General features: G+C 38.9%; 1 protein-coding gene across 1 annotated transcript in view; it reads right to left on the bottom strand.

Annotated features, from left to right (window-relative positions):
* Window positions 1-22668, bottom strand: part of galnt14 (UDP-N-acetyl-alpha-D-galactosamine:polypeptide N-acetylgalactosaminyltransferase 14 (GalNAc-T14)) — a 242583-nt gene that overhangs the window by 94852 nt on the left and 125063 nt on the right. The window contains exon 3 of the mRNA XM_041975516.1: window positions 12694-12792. Within this exon, the coding sequence (XP_041831450.1) occupies window positions 12694-12792 (99 nt within the window). The remainder of the gene's footprint in view (window positions 1-12693; window positions 12793-22668) is intronic.

The raw sequence follows: 22668 nt of genomic DNA, 5'->3' as shown, positions 1-22668 counted from the left end.
AGTTCTTTCAACATGCTGGGTCCATTTAAAGTCTGATCCTTCCTACATTAAATCAATCAAGTTACTTAAATAAAGGTTTATGTTACTGAGGAGAATTTACAGTTCCATATACTGTGAAGCTACTCTGTAGGCCCAGGGTGACTGCATACACATTGATTTGTCTTTCTATGCTTCTTGTAATATGTTTTTTAGCATGTTTTAGCTATTAATATTACTATTAATATTATTAGTATTTCCCCTAGTGGGCATGGAAAGTGGCTGAAGGTTCCGCGGGTAGGCTTATGCAGCCAATAAGAGCTGGTGGGGCTCCAGATGGAGGCCTGCAGGTCTCCAGTGGGCATAGAGGACCACTAGGTGTACAGCTGGAGGCCTTGGGAAGCCAGTGAGAGCCGCTGGAGTTTGTGTTGGAAATCTGTTGGTCATTCAGCTGGCGGTCCCACGGGTGGGCTGATGCAGACATGGTGGGCCGCAGGGTGTAAAGTTGGAGGCCATGGGTAGCCAGTGAGAGCTGCTGGGGCTACCGTTGGAGGTTAAAGCTACTGAAGGTGGGAGTTGAAACTCTTTCTGACAGGGGACTTCACCAGACGTTCCCAGCAGACCCTCACAACACATTTGGGTCTGCCAGGCCGGACCAGCATCCTCCATTACCATCTGAGCCAACACACTAACAGGTGGTGATCAGTTGACAGCTCCACCCCTCTCTTCCCCCCGACACAAAGTTCTGAGCCAATTTTGGAGACATTTTAGCTAATTTTGTCCACTTTACACAGGGTTGAATATTATGACACACCTAAGTTTAAATGGCTGCCATTCAAAAAGTATGGGGTCGATCGGTCCCAAAGTAAAGTCAATCTAGTTGTATCGGGTACCCGAACAACATATTAAAATTTCAGAACTTTGGGCCACCTACAAAGTAATTTTGTGTAAATCATTTCAGAGCAATACTGGGTTAGGGTCGATTGCCCTGACACCCTCTTGGCCTTTGCATACTCATTTGACCAAGTTTTTTTTTTCTATATGACATGGAAAATTATTCTCAAAATTTGGGGTCTCTTGGGTCAAATGGTACCCTCAAATGGTATGTTCAAAAACTATTTTGGCATAACTAAGGCATTGTTGCGGCAAGCGGGCTGATTTTTAAAATAGGGCTTGGGGCATGCTTCTGTACATGTGCGCTCAATTTAAAATTTTTGAAAAAAAAATGGCTTTACTAGGCAAAAAGGGCTTCATAAAGGCAACACAAAACCTCCCTGTTTATTAATAACTCTAGATTGCTTTGACTTACCGGCACCAAATATATTTATGTGCATAATCAGGTCATTGCCACAAAGCAGTGTACCAAATTTCAAGTGTCTGGGTCAAAAGATGGCTTTACTAGGCTCAAAAGGACACCCTTAATTGAAATGACCTTTGCCCTAGATTAACCTTGCACTTGCAGGTATGCAGGAAATAAGGTGAGGGATGGGCATGAATCGGGTTTTGGAAACTCGTCATACTTAGATAAATTATACAGAAAAGTCCCCTGCTTGACTATACTTTATTAGATTACTTGCTGCTAGGAATACAAGGCTTAGCAATATGCCCTCAAAACCTATACTGAAGTATAGGACTGGTGTTATATGTTGAATATATACATTTAACAAATATATTTTTGTGCATGTACGATGTACAACATTCTTTAATAAATACCTTAGCCTTCATTCAAGATCATTCCAGTTTCATTACAAAAAAAAAACCAAAAAAACAAACAAAAAAAAAAAACCCAGATGATTAATAGAATAAGTTTAACAACTCAATCTTTATATAACACCTGAATGAGCAACTACTGCAAGGACCAAATAAGAAATTTTACTGTTACCAAATACAATATAAAATAAAATAAAATCTCTGGAAAAGAAGAAACATTCTAACTGCAAATGTGCAATAAAATTCAAATAATGCAACCAATAACCATAAATTACTTAATGAAATAAATATATAAATAAGCATATCTACAAAGATATCACATTGTAAATATGATAATATATTAACTCAATTTTGAATTATGTTGAGATGTTAACTTATTCCGGTTATATGATTGGCATTTTGGTAGGCCAATAATATCACTTGATTTGGTTTAATCTAACCAATCAGTAGTACCTTGCAGGCCTCTCTGTCAGCCGTGGGCCTGCTACTGGGCTGTCTGCATCTTTCCAATGCCCATGCTACAGCAGGAAGCCAGAATTGCTCAGAGTCTTACTTGTTTATTATTGTGCTGTGAGGTTTAATTAAACTCTGTTGCCCTGTCAGAGGTCCAGACATTCATATTGTTAAATGGTGAGTACTGCAGATTCTGGAAACTTTTATTAAAAGCTTCATTTTAGATAATGAAAAAAAATGCAACAAAGTGTGCTAGCTGCTATGCTAATGATCACAATGTAAAATTTCATCAAGGTATATTACCACAGTTAGCATGTGGTTTAGGTGGAAATAATCTAAGCAATATGGATTTCTGTAGACTGAAGATTCATTAAATGCACTACTCTATTTGAGTTTGGACAAATGGCAAGCAGACAATGCTGAAAACTGTCCTGATTTAATTTACTCCCTGTTGTAGAGATTCTTTTAATTATTTTTATTTTATGGAAATTAAGCTAATGGTAGTTACAGCCAAGTACTTTTTAAAAAGCTGACACGCTAAACTTTAATCCTTAAATCAAAGTAACTTATTTTGAAAGCACTAAATGTTGATTTAATCCTAACTGTTTTATATACTAAATTTGAACCATAGCAACTTTAACCCGTTAAGCCCAACCCATGAAAAAATGAAAAGTCAATTTTTAAAAAATATGAGGTCTTTATTAGGCCCTTTAACAAAATCTAACAAAAAGAATTAACATTTGGAGGGGATATATAGTTTAAAAATATTATAATGTGGTTTTCTGCTTCTGGGTATCTATTAGGGGACAGAAGACAAGTATTAGATTGTGTTCAACAGGATTTTGAGCAAAGTTTGTACTATAATTTGAAGGAAAATGTCTCAGAAACTGTATGTGACAAATATATCACGTCAGGCTTTTATGGGTTAAATGTACAACAGAACAAATAAGTTAATTGTTATACCAATATCTAAGATATCATAGTTGGTATAAAATGCCATGTTGATGCTTTAGTCTGGATGTTCTCATGTGGCAATATGACCTATATCTATAGGTCATGGTTCGATGTTTCAGCCAAAAAATTTTCAAAAGGAGAAAATCCAATGAAAAGCAGAAATTCCAGTGAACCAATGGCGAGTCGACTCTACTGGACCTTGTGGAGGATAGTTCGCATTGCTTTCAACTGATAATCTGCAGCTGCTTCTTCAATACATGATATGGTAGGATGGATTATCACACAAACCCCACTGATAAACCCACAGAAATTAAATGTAAAGGCTTGACTTAAAGTAAATTGGATATTTCATGAATATTATAGTTTATTATTGTGAAATTTGAATTTGAAGTAAGTAAGTTTTACAAACATGTTCATGCCAATTTCCTTTAGCTTCATTTTTCAAATGTTGAACTCCTGCCATCCAATTCTTTCTGAAATCAGTCTATTATCTTCTTTACTGATGAATAGGTATTCTAACCAGATTATAATTGCATCAGCATTTAAAGGATATATACTACTACTATTAATATGGATGTCAACATTGATAATACAAAACTTTCATCATATATGTCCCGCCTTTTGAGGTGTTGTGCAAATTTGTTATGTTTATTTATTTGTAAGGAGCCTGTGACCAGTAGTGTATATGATGCCAAATGCAATGCCAGCATGTGGATTTAAATTTTGAACCAGTAGGGTCACAAGAGTGGGACTAAGCTTCCACAACTCTTGCTCATTGGCTGAGTGGAACTAACTCTAGACTAATAAAAATTTATGCTGCACAACAGTAATGGCATAACAACATTCTTTGGAGATAATCTGAATAAACAAAATCAAATGTGATGCCGACCGAAAAAAGAGGATCTTCTTTTTCTTTGACTGTTACTACAACATTTACAAGTAAACAAGTCCAAATATATAAATATAGCTATTTTAGGCCCAATTAGATGTCTGGGAGAAAAAGAAATAACTGTGATATGAACATTTCATTAGTAACTATACTGGAAACCACTACAGATTCTTTTTTTTTTTTTTTTTTTTTTTTTTTTACAATAGTTCCCAAAGTCATTTGTTCAAAAAATGATTATTTTCTTACAGTTATTTCTATAAATGGGTTGCTTTTAAATTTTTTTTAAAGAGTTGTCCAAGTATTGTACAAAAATGTTAATATATCACAGTTGCCAGTAGGGGGAGCCCTAGAGTCATATTGGCGAAATACATCCCGGCCCCCAGTAGGGGAGCTCTAGAGCAAAATCTGTGTGAATTTTCCTGCTGAAAAAAGCAGTTTTCTAGCATTCTGAGGACAAACTGTGAAACTTAGAGGGTAGCATCTATGTAGCATCAGGAAGTGATTTAGATGATGTCAAAGTGAGGTCCGGCCAAAATGTCCTCACTTTGTAAAAATGACCTCACTATGTTGGTTAAAAACTCACACTGGTCCTCACAATGTATTAAGTACAAGTACACACACACACACACACACACACACACACACACACACACACACACAACAACACACATGCAGGAATTCCTTTTCTCTGGTTCACAGGCCACTAGCTATGAGGCTTAACCTCTCCTCAGGCATGCTGAGGGAGAAGCTATCTTGAGTTCACAGAAAATATTATCACCACTGACAATACCGCACTCGGCTGCCACAGAATAACAGCTCTATATCTGCACCACTCATTTCCTACACTCTATATATCAATTTTAGGGAAGGAGGTTTTTTCTTTTCAGAGGAATTTTCATTACCTACATCTGCCATTTAGAGAGCGCTTTCATCCAAAGTGCCTGGAGAGTGAGCATTTTTAGAGCTGTGTGTGTGGCCCCGCTGGGAATTTAACCCCACTCTCTGCCAGTGAGAGTGTTGCTGATGCTAAATGGGTGCTGCTGCACGGCTGGCAGGGCGACGGGTTCAGATCCCACAGGAGCCACCTCTGTTTGCTGTGTGTGCACTCAGAGTGGAGTGAGGCAATTTGGATAAGGGTGATAAAAGCTGCTACCAAAATCCTTTGTTCATAAAAGACAATAACCGAACTGAGAGACATGTCAGTGGCAGCAATAACTACATTGATCCTCTTCCTCAAAGCTTTACTATGCATCAGTTAAATTAAGATTAGAAGTAGCATGAATTAAATAAAAAAATACAAAAATGTGGATTTACCACATACCCTACATCTTGCAGCTGGATTGTAAACCTGTGAACCAGGATATAAATGTCTGGAAAACCTCCATAGACCGCCTAAAAGGTCAGCTATACATCACCCCACAGAGATACCTGCTACGGTTCCACAGAATTTTTTAAAGCATATATGCATGCTCTCAGATTCCATGATCTAGTGGAGTTTTAGGGGTTAAACCACATATAGTTTTCCACCTTTGTTCACAGAAAACTCTGCAGTGCCTCCATGAAGGCAGCAGATGTGTTTTTTGAACAGCAACGAAGCCTCTGTTACAGGTTTTGGATTGTCTTGCTTCTCTGCTGCTCAGGACATATGGATTTATTACACCTGAGATGAGCTGCTTTCAGCTGTTGGAAACCAGTTTTCTTCTGCTCAGTTGGTTACAACAAAATCACACTCACTGCCACTCTCTGCTTTTCGTGAATGGGGTGTTTGTAGTTGTAAATCAGCTGTTTGTTTTCAGTATTTTTTCTCCTGTTTATGCCCTATTAGACTTTGCTCAAGCCCACGTTTTGTTTCTGTTTCACCCTCTCTAAATCAGACTCTTCTCTCAGCTCGGTGTCCTCCCTCCTTCCCTTTTCTCTGCCTGGTTGGTCAGCTGACACCCAGTTCTTCCATCCTCTCCCTTACAGAAGTAATTTATCACTCTTTTCTCTCCAGCTCTGGAACTACCACTCTTTTCTTTCATCCATGCCCTGTCATCTTTCTCCAGCTTATTTCTCTATCAACACATCTGACAGCAGAATGGAAATGTTCTGCAAATGCAAAGGTGAATATCTGAGAAAAGAAGTCCCTCTTCTTGTTAAACTTGATCCATGATTGGGTTAATTTTCTAAATGCATTTTAAAACAATCTACACTCGCTTTCTTGTGGCATCTTGAATAAATCTCGCTCTAGAAAGCCTGATCCAGCAAACCAACAGGAAGTGTTCTTGGAAAGAAATCCTGATTCAGCCACTCAATACATTCTGTCCTGTCTGACCACCCGTGATTCATTATGTTATACATCAGCACCCAGTAAATACTGCCTCATCATTGCTGATCCACAGAGCTATACATCTAAATTCATCAGTGTGAGTCTGAAATCAAAGACCTTGTTTGTCCCTGTTCATCTACACAGATCTATATCTTTTTCCACTCATGACTGTTTATTTAGAGGATGCTGTATGTAAAAGCTCATCAGTGTATATTTATGCAGCATACAAGCCCTGAATGGTAATAAGATGCAATAAACTGTTTCAGTATTAATGATGTGTAATGCTCAGCATCCTGACTGAATCCTGACTACTCTGAACAAATCTGTTATTTAAGCTGAATTCATGTATTTGGCAAATGTGGTCTAATCAGTGTTAAATGCCACCTGATTACAAATAAACTGCATTCAGTGGATGTACTGGGATAACTAATGTGAGTTATTCTTTCAGTAAAACTGCCCATGATAAGACTAATATGGAATTAGATGAGAAGTGGATGAGTGAGTGGCACAGCAGCCTTCATCAAATACTGAACTTACAGCAGAAAGCAAAGACTATCAATCTGCCTCCTCCTCTTTCTAATAGATCCTGAGTGATAAGTTGTGGAGGAAGTGATCTGGACTCTTAACTCTGTGTTTTTAGGACCACTGAGTCAGAAAGTGCTGAGCTGGTGCTGACCTAGAAGTGGCATTTCTCCACCCCCGATGAATGTTGGCTGCTGAGCCGAGCAGGAAGGCTGCTCAGCTGGATTACAAACGCTCTGACAGCCCCAATGAGGGATTACATGGATAACTTTATTTTACAGCCTCTCCCTTTAGTAATTACATTCTTCCTAAAGAAAATATAAAAATTAAAGAATCAAAATAATGTTTTTTTTTTTTTTTTTGTACAATATTAAATCTAAGTGACAGTGAAAGTGGAAGTGACTGCTTGTTGGTGTAAAAGTCTGTAAGTGCAACTTTTTTTGCTTTAATCACGTCAAATTGAGCGCTTTTATCTCAATTTAATTATTCTGATTCTGACTAAAACTGTAAGGCATACATAGTTATGCAAAAAATGGGATTTTAATTTTGTGGGGAAAAAAGTGAAATGACCTTATATGGGCAAAGCACCACTTTTAGATGGTTTTACATGCAATTGTTATGCTTTGTTTGCTGTGATGTGCAATTACATGCACATATCTGAATACTTTCCTGCTATTTGCTGCTATTGGCACACAACTTTTGTCATCATGCAATTAGCTCCTTCTATGTGAACAGCACACAGTCCTACTTGGGAGTGTTTCACAGCAGGATGCAGCATATTGTGGGTTTTAGGGCACAACTACAGGACCGGCAGCCTTTGCATTTTCAGTGCAAACAGGTTTTTGGCTCAGAGCTTCACACACTGTACTCGCTCAAAGTTCTAGCTCACAGTGGTCTGATGATGTATCTGAGAGGCTGTTTCATGCAGGAGTGGGTTTAAAAGTCCACTTATGAATTGGAAATGCAGTCCATGCTACATACTGAATGTGTTTCACTTAGAAACATCTGAGTTCAGATATTATGGTTTTATCACAGTCAGAGGTCCATTTACAAGAGTCTTTCTATGACATGAGTCATTTTCTTCTTTTAGTTTGGGGTGGTCATAGCTTTGGCAGCAGAGCAGGTCAACGTAGTTCAATCCTCAAAGAGAAGTGGATAAAAACCTGAAACCTGAACCCCACAAGTGCCCCAAAGAGTGTGTTTGGCAGAGATAACATTTTTTTATTAAAAATAAATAATTAAATAAAACAACACCAGTGTGTGAATGAGTGAACTTGGCTTGAAGTAAAAAGGGATTTCTTTGTGCAGCTGCAGAATATTTTCTGCCTGGCTCACATTGTGCTTATGTGTCATTATGCTTCCCTCAGAGAGGAAAAATAGCCACATTCAGCACCTAATGAATGCATGTGCACAAAAGCAAATAAGTGCAAGTTAGATATCAAAACAAACATGACACTCAGACATTTAATTACTCTTTCCTCTAGTCAGTCAACATTCAGCATGGCTGCATGTAAAATGAATATTACGGTGTTTGCAGTGAATCCCTCTTGCAGAATTTGTTGTTTTGTCATTAAAATTGAGGATAATGAGTAAATTTCCCCACCACCGCAGATTTGATCATATTTGTTACTAGAGAGAGATTTTTCTCAAGCTTTCTCCTTTCCTGTTGATGCTCTCATGTCTGCAAATTATTAAACGTTTATAAGAGCAAAGATGAAGCAACACAAAGTCAACTGAATAAAACAAGTATGTCTACAAAAGCCCAACATCCCTGCTGGCTTTCTACCTCTGTCTGTCTCTTGTCTCTTCCTGCTTATCTCTTACTCAGTGGAGTCAGGAGAGATGAGATCAATTTTCGGATCAGACCTTGATTAAATATCGACAAGAACAGGCTCTCCTTCAGAAAGCAACTCTTTGATCACAAGATGAAAAGATTTCAAAGTGCCCATCTTTGTCTCGGAAATCAAACTTATTAGAGTTTGGCCTGCATACCACCGAGCTCCCAAGTCCAAAATTATACCCTATCATAATGTAATTGTAGGCATTCAACCACAGAGCAAAGCATGATTGCAGAAGGAAAAAAATACTCTCTCCATCATACTGCAATTCAAGATTTAATGCTCTTTCAAAGCCTCTTAAGACCTTGAATTTGATTTAAACTTATACTTTTGTCTATTTTCAGACGTGATCCAGTGAAGACTGGAGAACCGGCAGATTCATAATAGTTTTCACCCTTAAAAAAGGATTATTAAAAGTTTTTTTTAAGATTTTTGGCTCTAATGACCTTTACATGACAGTAGATTGACAGGAAATGTGTTTAGAAACAGGTAATGACATGGGTTGGCCACTCAGAGCTGTAACGTCCGAACATGGTGGAGGCTGCTCAACCAGTTGAGCTACATGCCACCTCGATTAAAGCTTTCTCTAGTATGATTTCCTTTTTATTACTTTTCTGTAATTAGGTGCCGTTTAATCTTATAACAGCAGCTACAAAACTTTACTGAGTTTAATGTCATCCTTTTTCTGGAAAAAGTAGAAAATCACATTTATCTATAAAAAACAAACTTTGACCAGGAAAAGATTTTATCTACAAATAAGAAGAGTCTGGAAACAGTTTGTGCTCTTTCCTTACTGCTTATGCTGGGCTACACACAGTAATGCTGATGCACGGTTTCTTTATGCACCAACTCTGCAGCCATGCACATGGTTCTCTTTACTACAGATTCATTACAGAAACCTAAATATAACTAATCAACTTTAATTGCATTGCTTATTCAGTTTTCATAATTTTTAATTGCTGACCTTACAGTGGGGGAAAATGTGGATATCTAAATTTATTGTCCATTTTTACATAAAGAGTTTAAAAATGGTCCACCACCCAGGGCATTCAGGTTCCACACAATGTACAACACAAAGCAGGGAGAATTCGAGCATCTAGATCCTGAATTTCAGAATAGATCAGGGTCTGGCTTTAAGGTGGGGCATCAATCTAAAACATTGATAGTTTGCTTTGGGTCAACAGTGATGTAAATTACACACAATTTGTGGCTAATGAGCCAAAACCTGCAGAAGCATGATGGTCCATTAGAAGCAAGTAACTGCTGCAGCACAGCCAGCAAACTCTGCTGCTGACTGCTAACTCGTCTGTGGAGTAGTCCCATAAAAACAGACTCTAAAGCAAGCTAAAGTGCCTCTACGAAAAAAAAAAAAAAACAGTTGCACCTACTCTTTCATACTGTTGGTGATTCTGTTGTCAGCTGAAAAGTTGTAAATGGCAAGTGATCTCTTGTAGCACCCTCAACTTTTCACAGCTTAACATCGTCCTTTTAAAGACACTTTTACCAAAGTGGCCACTTTCTGTGAAGCATCCACTCCTTCAGCTGAAAGCACAACAGGAAAGCCAGCATAAAATGCTTGATAATGACACTTCTTTTGTGTGTTGTGCAACACTGTAAAGACTGTCTTTAAGTAAATTATCCATCTTTATGTAATTGCGTTACACTCTTCTGATGACAGGCATTTACAGTTGGCTGATTTATGTTGGTAGCATCAAACAAAATCCATTGTAGTGTGACTAATACAGCTGACAAGTTAATTAAAATAGCTACCACTCTTTCATTTATCACATCATTCAGTTAATATTAAGCATTTGGGAGGGATTTATGTTTAAATGGGCAAACTACGCTGGACAGTTTTTAGCTTGATTAGATATGATAATGGATGGATGGATAGATATGATCAATTACCTGTTCGTGCAGGTAAATTTAGCTAAATTTACCTGCATTAAGAGCAGGGTGGAGCAGCAGGTTGAGCGTAGTAAAGTAGCACTGCTTACAGAGACTCTGTATAATAGGGCTGTTTTTTAATGAAACAAAGTGTCTCTTTTCTGCTTCAGAACATCCAGACACCAACATCCCGGATCTGTTAAGCACAAGTAAAACGTTATTAAAACAAAGACAGTCGGTCCTACCAACCAAACAAGTCTCAAAGTCGAGTAAAAAAAAGAGCTGCGACCAAATTTTCATGAAAAGTCGCAGGAAGAGCAACAGTCTGGTGGTGTGGTGGTTAGCACCATCACCTTTCCTGGTTCTCCCTTTGAGTATTCAGGCTTCTTTCCACAGTCCAAAAATGGCTAATTGGTGATTCTGAATTGACCCTAGGATGTAAGTGTGAACATTTATGGTTAATATGGTTCATTTGTCATTTTCTTCTCTGTGATGGACTCATGACCTGTACAGGGTGTCTCATCACATGGCAGCTGGGATAGACTCCAGCCTCTCTGCTTCCCTTGATGGAGGCATGAATATAAAAACCACAGCCTACCTGAGTATTGTTGCTGACCATGTCCATCCCTTTATGACCACAGTATAGCATCTTATGATGACTACTTCCAGCAGGATAATGCACCATGTCACAAAGCTCAGATCATCTCCTACTGCTTTCTAGAACATGGCGATGAGTTCACTGGACTCCAATGGCCTCCACAATCACCAGATCTCAAGCTAGGACAGCAGCTTTGAGATGTGGTGAAACGGGAGATTCTCATCATGAATGTGCAGCCGCTGTGTGATGTTAAAGTGCAAAATCTCTGAGGAATGTTTTCAACCTCTACAGTGTGACACACTAAGAATTAAGGCTATTCTGAAGGGTGACCAACATGGTACTAGTAAGACAGACATGATAAAATTGCTAGTGAGTTTATATTCTAGGGCAACCAATAAATCTCTTCTTTGTGTAAAAAAGCTGAATAACCATCTCTATGATACATTTTTCTCTGATCAGAGGTGATGGCTGATCTCAGTTACAAACACTTTTTGCCATTTCAAATTATATTAAAGGAAAGTAAAAGGAATATAAAAGCCTAAATGAAAATGTCATGAAACACGATTAAATGTCTTTAAGACAGAATTGCTGTTTATCTGCAGGCGTTTAAAGTTGAGCAGACTTGGAGGATGCACATTACTGCCCCATGGTGAGAGGAAATGTCTCTCATTCAGAAAATAAAGACAAATAAACGACTTCAAGTTATTACCAGCAAGCAAACGCACACATACACACACCTCATGTTTATATTGCCTGTGGGGACTCTCATTGACACAACACATTCCCTGATCCACAACCTCTGACCCCGATCTAATGCTGACCCTAAAACCAAGCCTTTAAAAATGACTTTGTACCTCTGGGGGCAAAATTTACGGAAAGTCTCCATAAATTAGTGTCCAATTAGGTTTTGGTCTCCATCATAACAGTAATCAAGCCCACACACACACATACGCTCACAGATATATAGAGGCAGAGCCAAAGGGAGCAAGGGAGTCCAGAGAGACAGATTGTCTTTTAATTGGTTGAAAACTGCAAAGCTTTGAGAAGGGCTGACGGGGAGGACACACACATTAAACACACAACGTCCTCTGTGATAGCAGGCGCAGCTAGCCCCTGCTGACTGACTGCAATAATGAGCTGAACTCGTGCCAAGATGGGCAGGTGTGTGTCCCACTGTATGGATTTTTTTGGACAATGCGTGTGTGCACGCGCATGTGTGTGTGTGTGTGTGTGTGTGTGTGTGTGTGTGTGTGTGTGTGTGTGTGTGTGTGTGTGTGTGTGTGTGTGTGTGTGTGATGCCCTGCTGATATCATCAAAGTGAAAGACAGAACAATGGTCCAGAGACTGAGGGTCAGGTCATCGGTAGCGTAATGAAAATGTGTGTGTGTTATTCTCAGTTTGACTGACAGCAGACATCCAGAAAAATAATCTAAAGAGACAAAATCCTACAAGAATTCTGAGCAACTTAAGTATGAATTGAGGACAAATAAGGTTTTGGTTTCATAATTTTATGATCAAACACTTTAGAGATTAACTGGGGAGAAAATCTGTGTTTTACCTTTTGATGGTGCGAAGCAGCGTGGATCTGGCCTCATTGTGGAAGGTGATGATGATGGACGTTGGAGGAAGATCGGAGTCGTAGTGAAGGGTGGTGCACCTGCCAAGAGAGCGCATCGGTGAGCATGACATCTAATCAACTCATCCAGTTAGAAGCAGGTCAGATGTTACGATGGGAAAAAGAAAAAAAAAAGGAAAGCAGAAATTAATTGTGATCAATATGTTACTAAAATATTGTGGTTTGTTTGACTGTTGATTAGAACGAGAGCTCCTGAGAAAGTATGAAACAGTATGACATTGGGGCTGGATAGGTTTATGCATCTACCTTATGCATGTTAAATAAGTGCAAATTGAAATTAAATCAAATAAAATTCAGCTATAAGCGAAGCTAAAAAAAAAAAGGGGGTTCAGCCTGTTTTTAAAAACAGCAACAGTCTCTGCAGCCCTGAGGTTCTCTGGCAGGCTGTTCTACACTCCAGGTCTGTAGTGGCCTCACCAGAAGACTTTTGGAACAACTAAGAGGTCGGTATCAGGGGATCTCAGGGTCTACGACGGTTCATAATTTAAAAGCAAGTCAGTTTAGTAAGAAGGCCCAAGACCATTAAGACATTTATAAACTACTAAAAGAATCTTCAAGTCAAACCTGAAACGCACCCTCTGGTCCTCGTCAGAACTCCTGCTACTGAGTTCTGGGGTAATTGTGGGTTAGAAATAGACTTTTTGGGAAGACCAGAGAGAAGGGCATTACGGTAATCTACTCTACTAGAAATAAAAGCATCAGCACTTCGGTGCTGGCAAGAGAGAGGAATGGGTGGACTCTTTATTGGCATGGTGACAAACAGTTGTGCCTGAACAGCTGGTCACAGATTGGTAAAGTGTTATGCAATGTAACCGGGTCCAAGTGCTGTGTACTGCCCCTAGTGGTGACCTCCAGTATCGAGCATTTAGGCTGCATCATGTTCATACAGTCTATGGTCATGCTGCAGCAAGTAAATACATAGACGGTGCGGAACGTTGACGTGCACGTGTGCATACACAGCAAGTATATCCCAGTTACCATACATAAAACATGGCGGAATACACCTTTAATAATATTTTATTATATTCTAACTGAAATACAGAAAACAGCTGCTCTCATTAATAACCAGAAGGTAATTAAAATGAGATTATGTTTCCATTTTACATGGGATCACTTTACTTTATGACACACTTTACTGCTTTACACTCACACACACACACTCACAGACCTGTTGAAAAATGAATTATATATGACCCCCAAGACACTCATTAAAATACACCACATAACAGTGTGTCTGCTGCGTTCGCTGGGTCAGCAGCCTTCTCTGTTAAAAGAGCAAACACACAGACGCACGCACACACATGCACACGCAGACCATAATGAGAGGACTGGCCTTTACCTATCAGATTGATGGATTGGTGACATTTTCAAACAGAAGCAGTCTGCTTAGTCGGTTCTGGCCTTCATTTTTTTAAAAGCTCACCTTTCTCAGTAAATCTTCACTCATCACTCCAGCTTATCTGCTGCTCACCTCTTCTACTCACATTGTTTTATTTATAGGCTGCTGCTATTGGGGATATTTAAATAAGGAAATATAGTAAACAATATATGAATATAAAGACAAAGGATGAGCATTTTTATTTATTCATTTCTCATTTTTCAGTATTGACCCGTCTATAAAGGTTAAAGCTAGAGGACTAAATGGAAAGATAAAGAGAAATAATTATAAGCAAAAATTAAATAAGAGGGAATAAAAAAGCCATTCTACAGATAAAAAATGAAAATATAAAGAAAAAAACGATCTTTTTATCCTTGATTCCCTTAAACTGTCAGATGTATTCATTCAGTTATTTGTGGTTTAATTTCCTTATTTATTTCCTTATTTATTGACAGATTGTTGTGGCATATCATTTTAAGATAAAGATAAATGTGAGATTAAAATATTTCTAAACAGTTGAAACTATCAACCAATACTGAATGAAAAGAAACAACTTCTCCCACCACACACACACCAGAGCTGCTTGATTTCAGCAAGGTGGACATATTGTCCAAAGAGGACATAAAAATCCCTGCAATGAGGTGCAGAAGACACTTACTTAGAAAGGAACAGCTGACATTGATGGACCTGAGATGATGCAGGAAATCCTCAACATGGCGACATTTCTCCATGACAGTCAGCTTCAAATCTCTGGATTGCTCTTCGAATTTCTCCAACTCTCCCTGTCATAGTTACCTCTGCTGAGCAAAGCTTTCAAAAACTCAAGCTCTTTAAAACATATCTGTGTTCATCAGTGGGGCAGGAACGTTTAAGTGGTCTGGCTTCCATCAGCATCGTGTTGATGCAGCGCAGACACTGTTGTGAGATGACCTGACTAGTGATTTTTCATCCAGTAAATGCAGACATGTGCCTCTGTAGGGCGTCCAGTAAGTTGAATTTATTAGAGGATGGCCGCAGGATGACCCATTTCATAGATATCACATTATTAACAACTCAGTTGTTGCATCTGGTGTTCTGCTTCACACTTCTTACCAGTTAACTGTCATGGGATTTATTAGTATTCTGTATCAGCAAGTACTCACATGTATCTACTTATACTTGGTTTGCAAAAATGTGGATTCGGTGCATCCTTAATTTAAATTATTAATGCAGGATATTTTTCCAAATTTTAACACAGCAGCAGGAAAGATGTCAACTATCGTATACTTGCAGAAAAAGATATTTGCTTGTCCTACCCTGACGTAAAAATTAATATACATACAAACATGCATACATACTAGGGATGTAACGATTACCGATGTTACTGTAAATCTCAGTTCATTTTTACAGGATAAGAATTACCATTTATGTACAAATTAATCTCATTATCGCAGTGGATTATTGTTCTATACAAGCAGCCTTGTCCGGGTTTGCAGATGCAGGCGCAGCGGGACTGCGTAGCTTGTAACAACGCTTTACTTGTAACGACACTTTAACACAGAATGAGAACATGACGGAAAGTGGTAGCACACTGGACATTTTCCACCCAAGTAAGAAAACTAAATCTGAAGTCTGGGCCTAGTTTGGATATTTAAAAAAATGCAGAGGAACAGCTGCTCGAAGACAACTATAAAAAGAAAGTTGCTCCTGAGCCATCTGCAGGACCATCATTTACAGCTTTACAGCCAATGCACGGTAAGCAAACATCAGGTTTTTAGGTTTTACGACGATAGCTATACTACATCAAACATTTAAGCCGTATATGTCCTCCTAAACACCAACTAGGTTTCGTTTTGAGTCTCCTAGTAAGAGCTAACTGTCTGAGAAGTTACTAGGTAATAACGTTAACAATATACCTGCTAACATGGCTAAGTATTTCACAACGAAACTTAACTGAGCAAAGCCGACAGAACATAGACCAACGTAACATAATGTAAACATACAAGAACGATGCGATTATGGTTATTTATAATGGAAAGATAGTCGATACAGATGGCCACTTATGTTTTCTGTAACATAAACTCAAGGAGGTTTCTTGAGGATTCTTAAAGTACCCGTGTCACAATACAAAGTGCCATCACGCACTTTATTCTCCAAAACACAAATCCCCAAGTTATAAATTGAGGTCAGAGCTGATGTAATGAAGAGTATAAGTGAAGGCACTTTTTTGCTGCAACCTCTGGACCAGCGGAAGTGGAGCTGGTGTACCATACATCAGCTTCACTGTTCATTACGTTCCATATGTTTACATGTTTAACAGATTTTAAAATGCACATGACAAATAAACTTTATTCCTGTAATCTGTTTACACATTTGGTCAATTGAAAATTAATATTTCTGTTGCTGTGCCAAGTCCTTGCCCCTTTTTAATGTGAAAGTTTCATTTTAATTTAATATTTTGTCTGTTAACATTTTAGTATAAGGATGTTATAAGATTTAGTTAAATTATTTCAATGTATTTCTTTTTTTTAAAAAAATGCTTTACAACACTTACAAATTATCAAGATAATATTGTTAACCCAGATAATATGGTCACTATAATCGATCAGATTTTCCATATCGTTACATCCCTAATACATACATAAGATGGTGTTAACAACATGCTGACCAGCTGGGATAAGGCAGGATTTATTTCATATTAGAAGACATGAACAAAAGGCTTCAGAGCATTTTTACACATCTCTGCATCAAATATGACTTTCCAAACATGCCAAGATACCAGTTAACTTGGTTCATGTAATAATTTAGCACCAAACAAGCAAAATTTGTTTACTGCATCTCAAAGTGTCCTTGAGCAAAACAATGAAGCTCCTCTTGAGATTTGCTGCAGGTTAGATCAGCTGAACTCCTAATTTGTTGTATTAACAGGTCGAAGCGCCGCATCAGTCACTGCACACGATAATCCAGCTGTGAAATAATACTATCAGCACCTCATTAATTCCCAATTTGATTTTCTTTTTTCAGTTTTTAGTTTGGGGGCACAATGATTAAATGTGGAAACGATGCTAATTAAATAGATTAAAGAATGAACAACTTTCAGAAACAAGATCTTTAATATTTTCTTTTTTCTATATTGTCCTTTGTCTCATAATTCCACAGCAGTGTAGAGTGTAGTAACAGAATAACAGAGCGTAGACTAAAGTGTGGATTATTCTCACAGATCTTAATATCAACCACAGCCAACCCTCCAGGAGTTTTTCACAAATCCATAACTACACATTCACACAAACAGCTCCCAAAACCTCCAACTTCCACATAAAAATGTGATCTTGCTGAAAAAAAATTTTCCTTCAAGTGAAACATAAAAACTCTCAGAAACACAAACACTGCAGCTCAGTTTTGCACTCTGAGCAGATCAATTCACAACACTAAAAACCACTCAATGAGAAATGATGCTTCTGGTTCTGCCCTATAGACACTTCTTTTAATAGAAACCAAATAAAAAAGCATTTTCACACATTTTTTTTGTAAAGTGTAAATGAAATAGAAAAACATTTCAGCACAGCATCTAGTCTCATCCTCTGGATCTGTCGTTAAAAGTGAACTAATCCAAAGCTTTTTCATTCATCTATTTCAGGGTCTGATTGGTGTGTGAACAGTCATGCCTCAGTGTTTCCACCTGCATGTTTATGTATGAACTTGGATAAAGCTTTTTGATTTGAAGAAACAATATCTGCTACTGGTGCTTTCCAAAGATCAGCATATCATACAGGGAACTGTATACAAGCTGTTACGCTAACAACTCAACAGAAACTATGTTTATAGTTTCAGGAAATCTTGGAATTTTTTTATTCATAAGCCTGGTAAAAAGAAAAAAAAATAGAGAAAGAATTAAATGTATTCACAACTTATAGACATGTTTAAAGCAATACTGTATAACTTTCTGAACTTAAAACTCTGCTTCTGACTTGTTTTGATGCACGTTCTTAGAGCCTGTGTTGCCCTACAATGTCCCAAGGCTAAGAAACCACAATTTACAACTTATTTTTTCACCAGACAGGATCATCATATGACAGCTGCAGTGTTGCATGCCGGTATCAACACACCAGCTGTTTTGGATGTGCACTAGGGCTGAACTATTAATCATTTTTTAATTGAAACCGCAAATTAAAACACTGCAATTAGAAGATCACAAAGCAGTGCGATAAATCTTCATGTTAGTCATGTTAGGCGCCTCCAGGTTTCAAACCTGCAGCATGTACTCCTTCAGTCCTACTTCCTGTCGTCTTTCTTGTGCTTCAACATCATGTGACAACTGTACTCAGCTGCAAAGTTACGTCCTATGTTCAAGCCTTATCTCTGAGACAAAAATACACAAATGACAGAAAACAGTCCAACTTCTGAACTGTCCTCATAGGTCTATTTTACAAAGTGGATCTCGTTCAGATCACAGATAACATGTTAATTAAACCTACAAAACTTACTGGATCCGTTTTAAGCCGTAATATGACTCAGAAAGATTCAGCTTGTTCAGCTGCATCTCTGTGATGGACATGAAGTTCTCAGCATAACACAAGTGTTTTCATCTTCACCTCCCTGGTAGAGTTTTAAAAAACACGGATTTCTGTCTGATTTTCAGGTGGCTGATGTAACATATTGTCTGAAATGCATTCTTTGTTTGCTGTTATGTGCACCTGCGGGTGCATGCACATGTCCGTGGGTGTGTTGCATCAGGGCAGAACTGAGCATGTGCAATACGGAAACCATGTAGAGAGAAATGAGTTGATGTGGTGTAAATAAGATTGTAGTTTTCACTACACAGACAAAGTATAAACCTGGGCTAGAAGTAATGTAACCTTCAGGCTCCATCCTCCAGCTCATATAGAAAATGAGGCGCTGTGGTGGTTTGTCTGCATGAACACTGAATAGAAGTTGGATTTTAAAAGATCAATTAGTCAAAAATAATTTTTTTTTCTACATCATTCAGGCCTAACACACACTGGCTGATGCTGAGTCAACATTGGACTGACTTTTACTGAATGGAGAGATCTCAGAGAAGAGACAGGATGAAGATGCATGCTTAATTAGCCGCCACTAGGGGGTGCCAATGTGCAAAGATATACTGAAGTTCAGTTGAGTTATTTTACATATGTGCAAAACAAAAAAAATTACAAACTATTTTTGCCTTATGTTCTGTATTTGCATTTATGTTTGCACGTTTCACTAAATCACTATGTTTGTTTTTCTATTTTCCCTCCAGCTGATATGGAAAATGAATCAAAACTTTGGCACAGTACTGTATCAATTGCAAAAAGTTTCAAAAATGCAATTTTGTTATTTGTTTATTTATGTTGCAGTATCTCTCCCTTCACCAATAACTAAGATATAGAATATTCAGTTCATCTATCTGTCATATCACTTCCCATCATGCTCCTCCCTGCCTCCTCCATCCCTCTAACTCCCCGTCTCCATCTCTGGTTTTTCCTGCAGTTGATTTATTCAGCCGCTCTACCGAAGAGGAACGATGAGAAGATAAAGACGAGCTGCTTCTGTGGAAATGTGTGTGGTAGAAAAGAAAAAAGAAAGAGAAGGAAAAAGAAGGAAGACAGACAGGCAGAGAGGGAGACGGGCAGAGATGAACAGATAAAACTTGTGCTGACAGATGACTGATGTTGGAGCTGCTAAGAACAAGCTTCCTTACTCCCAAAGCGTGAGTTTTACCTGTGCATGCGTGCAAGTGTGTGTTTGTGTGTGTGCATTAACCTTCTGAAGCATCAAATCTCAAGAGATCACACAAACATATACACACAAACACACACTGGGTGGAAAACGGAATTATAGGAATGGTCCAGAGGGGAGGAATGGAGGAGGAGGATAGAAAGAATGTCATAGGAAGGATGAGACATGGAAAGGATAAAGTAGATATGATGTGCTGTGACAAGAAATAGATAATGAGGGAAAAGTAAAGACGGAGAGGATGCTGATTGAGCAGGAAACAAGAGAAGAAATTAGATAAAATGTGACAAGCAAAAAGTAAAACAACCAAATGGATAGCATGAAATCAGTGAGAAGGGTTGAACAATTAGCAAGAGGAACAGAAAAGAAGAATAAGGGGAAGATTAAAGATAAGAAGCAAATGGATGGAAACAAAAAGAGCTTTAGGTTGGTAAAGAGAAAGAAAATTGTAAAGAAACTGAGATGAAATTGTGAAGAAACAGAGTAAATTAGACTAAAAAACCAACAAGGATCAGAAGGAGAGAAGACCCAAAGATAAGGAGAAAAAACAAAATTTGGATAGTTGTACACTAAGAGTTTACTTCTAGATGTGGCACCAGAGAATGAAACCATACATGGGTCAAGAGCACTAAAATCAGAATTCTGACGTCCTTTAATGAACAGAAACATCTCCTCAGCAGCCAGTTTATAAACCGCAAGCAGCCATCAGCTGACAGGCAAAGTGACCCTTCCACTGATCAGGACGTAGTTTTAACACACGTCACCTACTTCAACAAAATGCAGCTCTTCCAAAGTAATAGTAGTAGTAGCCTTTATTGTCCTTTCAGCTATACACATAGTACACAGTGAGACAAATGGAGCGAGAGATCAACAGGCGGATCGGTGCGGCGTCTGCAGTGATGCAGACTCTGCATCGGTCTGTTGTGGTGAAGAAGGAGCTGAGCCAAAAGGCAAAGCTCTCGATTTACCGGTCGATCTACGTTCCTACCCTCACCTATAGTCACGAGCTGTTGGAAGTGACCGAAAGAACAAGATTGCACATACAAACGGCCGAAATGTGTTTTCTGTGCAGGGTAGACGGGCTCTCCCTTAGAGGTAGGGTGAGGAGCTCAGTGATCCAGGAGGGGCTCAGAGTAGAGCCGCTGCTTCTTCAAACCGAGGGGAGGCCTGGACGCCTCCCTGGTGAGGTGCTCCAGGCACGTCCCACCAGAAGGAGGCTGAGGGGAAGACCCAGGACTACATCTCTCGGCTGGCCTGGGAATGCCTTGGGATCCTCCCAGATGAGCTGGTGGATGTGTCCGGGTAACCGAAGTCTGGGTTTCCCTACTTAGGCAGCTGCCGTGGTGACCCAATGGACCCGATGGATGGATGGATGGATGGACGGACGGGTGGATGGACAATGAATTTACACACACTGAGAGCCACATGCACATGGTGCGCATACATACACACACTCACACCCATACTCGCTCTCTCACATTCATTCACATACTCCCACATATGTTTACTCAAGGTGCAAGGGACAGCAGTAACATGTAAGGTGCAGTACGCTGATTTGCATTTACGTTGCATTCCAATCAGTGCATTCAAAACAATCCTTAAAGGCAGACATCGCTTCCATCGTCCAGGTCTTTGTTTCCCTTTGGCTTGGTCGAAGCGTTTGACGAGGGGTTGATATACAGGAATTAGCATGACGGTGGAGTGGTCTGATGCCCCAGGTGAGGGAGGGACCCAGCTCGATAAGCACCAGTAAAGTTCATGTAAACACAGTCCAGACGCATCACATATAGATGTTTGGTCAGTCCTCTGCATCGGCTCTGAATGCAGAGGGTACCCCGTTTACCAGGACGGAATGTAACATCCTCCAGACACATAGCCATGGCCAAAGGTTTGACAATTATGTGCTGTTTGTTGCATTATTTAATACCTCAACATGTTTGTTTCACTCTAACCAAGTCATTTAAATGAGTGTATTACAGTATTAGAGTAAAAAAAGGGGGGGGGGGGGGGGAAGGTAAATAATAAGAGTGCAAAGGTTGCTTTAGAGTTAGGTGTGGAGCTTTTTGGAAGAGCTGCATTGTGCCCTCTGCCTCACAAATCAAAGGCATTTTCAGATGCAGAGCAGTTTCCTTTTGTTCAAAACTGATGCAATGTGTTCTTAAATAAGTATCAGTACAAGATGAGTTGTTCTATGTGTTTAATTACTCCAGAGTAGAAATGTCATCATTACTTGATTTTATTCATCTTTTTTATTAATCACAAACATCCCTCGATATCATCCCTTTCCATGAAGGATTATGTCCATGCCATACTGGTAGATGAGTGCAACTTGCAAACAAAATTAAAACAAATGTACCCGTCTGCATGTTACTGCTAGTGTTGCTTTGTTTAGGCTCCACGCGAGTTGCAGAGGAGGCATGTTAGAGTAGGAAAGTATGATCCCCCGGCCTGTAAAGCAGCTGTAAAAACATTGATTATTTTATCCATTATCCATTGATTATGTTCTGCTGCCTGCAGGACCACCACCAGCTTTGTACAACAAAGAACAGGTAAATGCTCAGTAACTGGTTTAAATGATGCTAATGTTTAGCAAATGTAACGCTGAGTTTTCCTGCTCAAACATAACCAATGCCTTATTTGTTGCAAGTCTGCAATAGTCTGTTGAGGAAGCTGTTTTTAATTACAGATATTTATTTCTTTTTTTCACTGTTCCAGTATCATTTATGTCTCAAACAGCAGCTATTCTGCTAAAGAGGAGCTAGAAGTCAAAACTAGCCTGATGGTTTTTCCCCTGTGTTTCTAAA

The sequence above is a fragment of the Melanotaenia boesemani genome, chromosome 22 (genome assembly GCF_017639745.1).
Source record: "Melanotaenia boesemani isolate fMelBoe1 chromosome 22, fMelBoe1.pri, whole genome shotgun sequence".
NCBI classification, from domain to species: domain Eukaryota; kingdom Metazoa; phylum Chordata; class Actinopteri; order Atheriniformes; family Melanotaeniidae; genus Melanotaenia; species Melanotaenia boesemani.
Note: the sequence above shows the minus strand (reverse complement) of the source record. Positions and strands in the feature narration are given on the sequence as shown.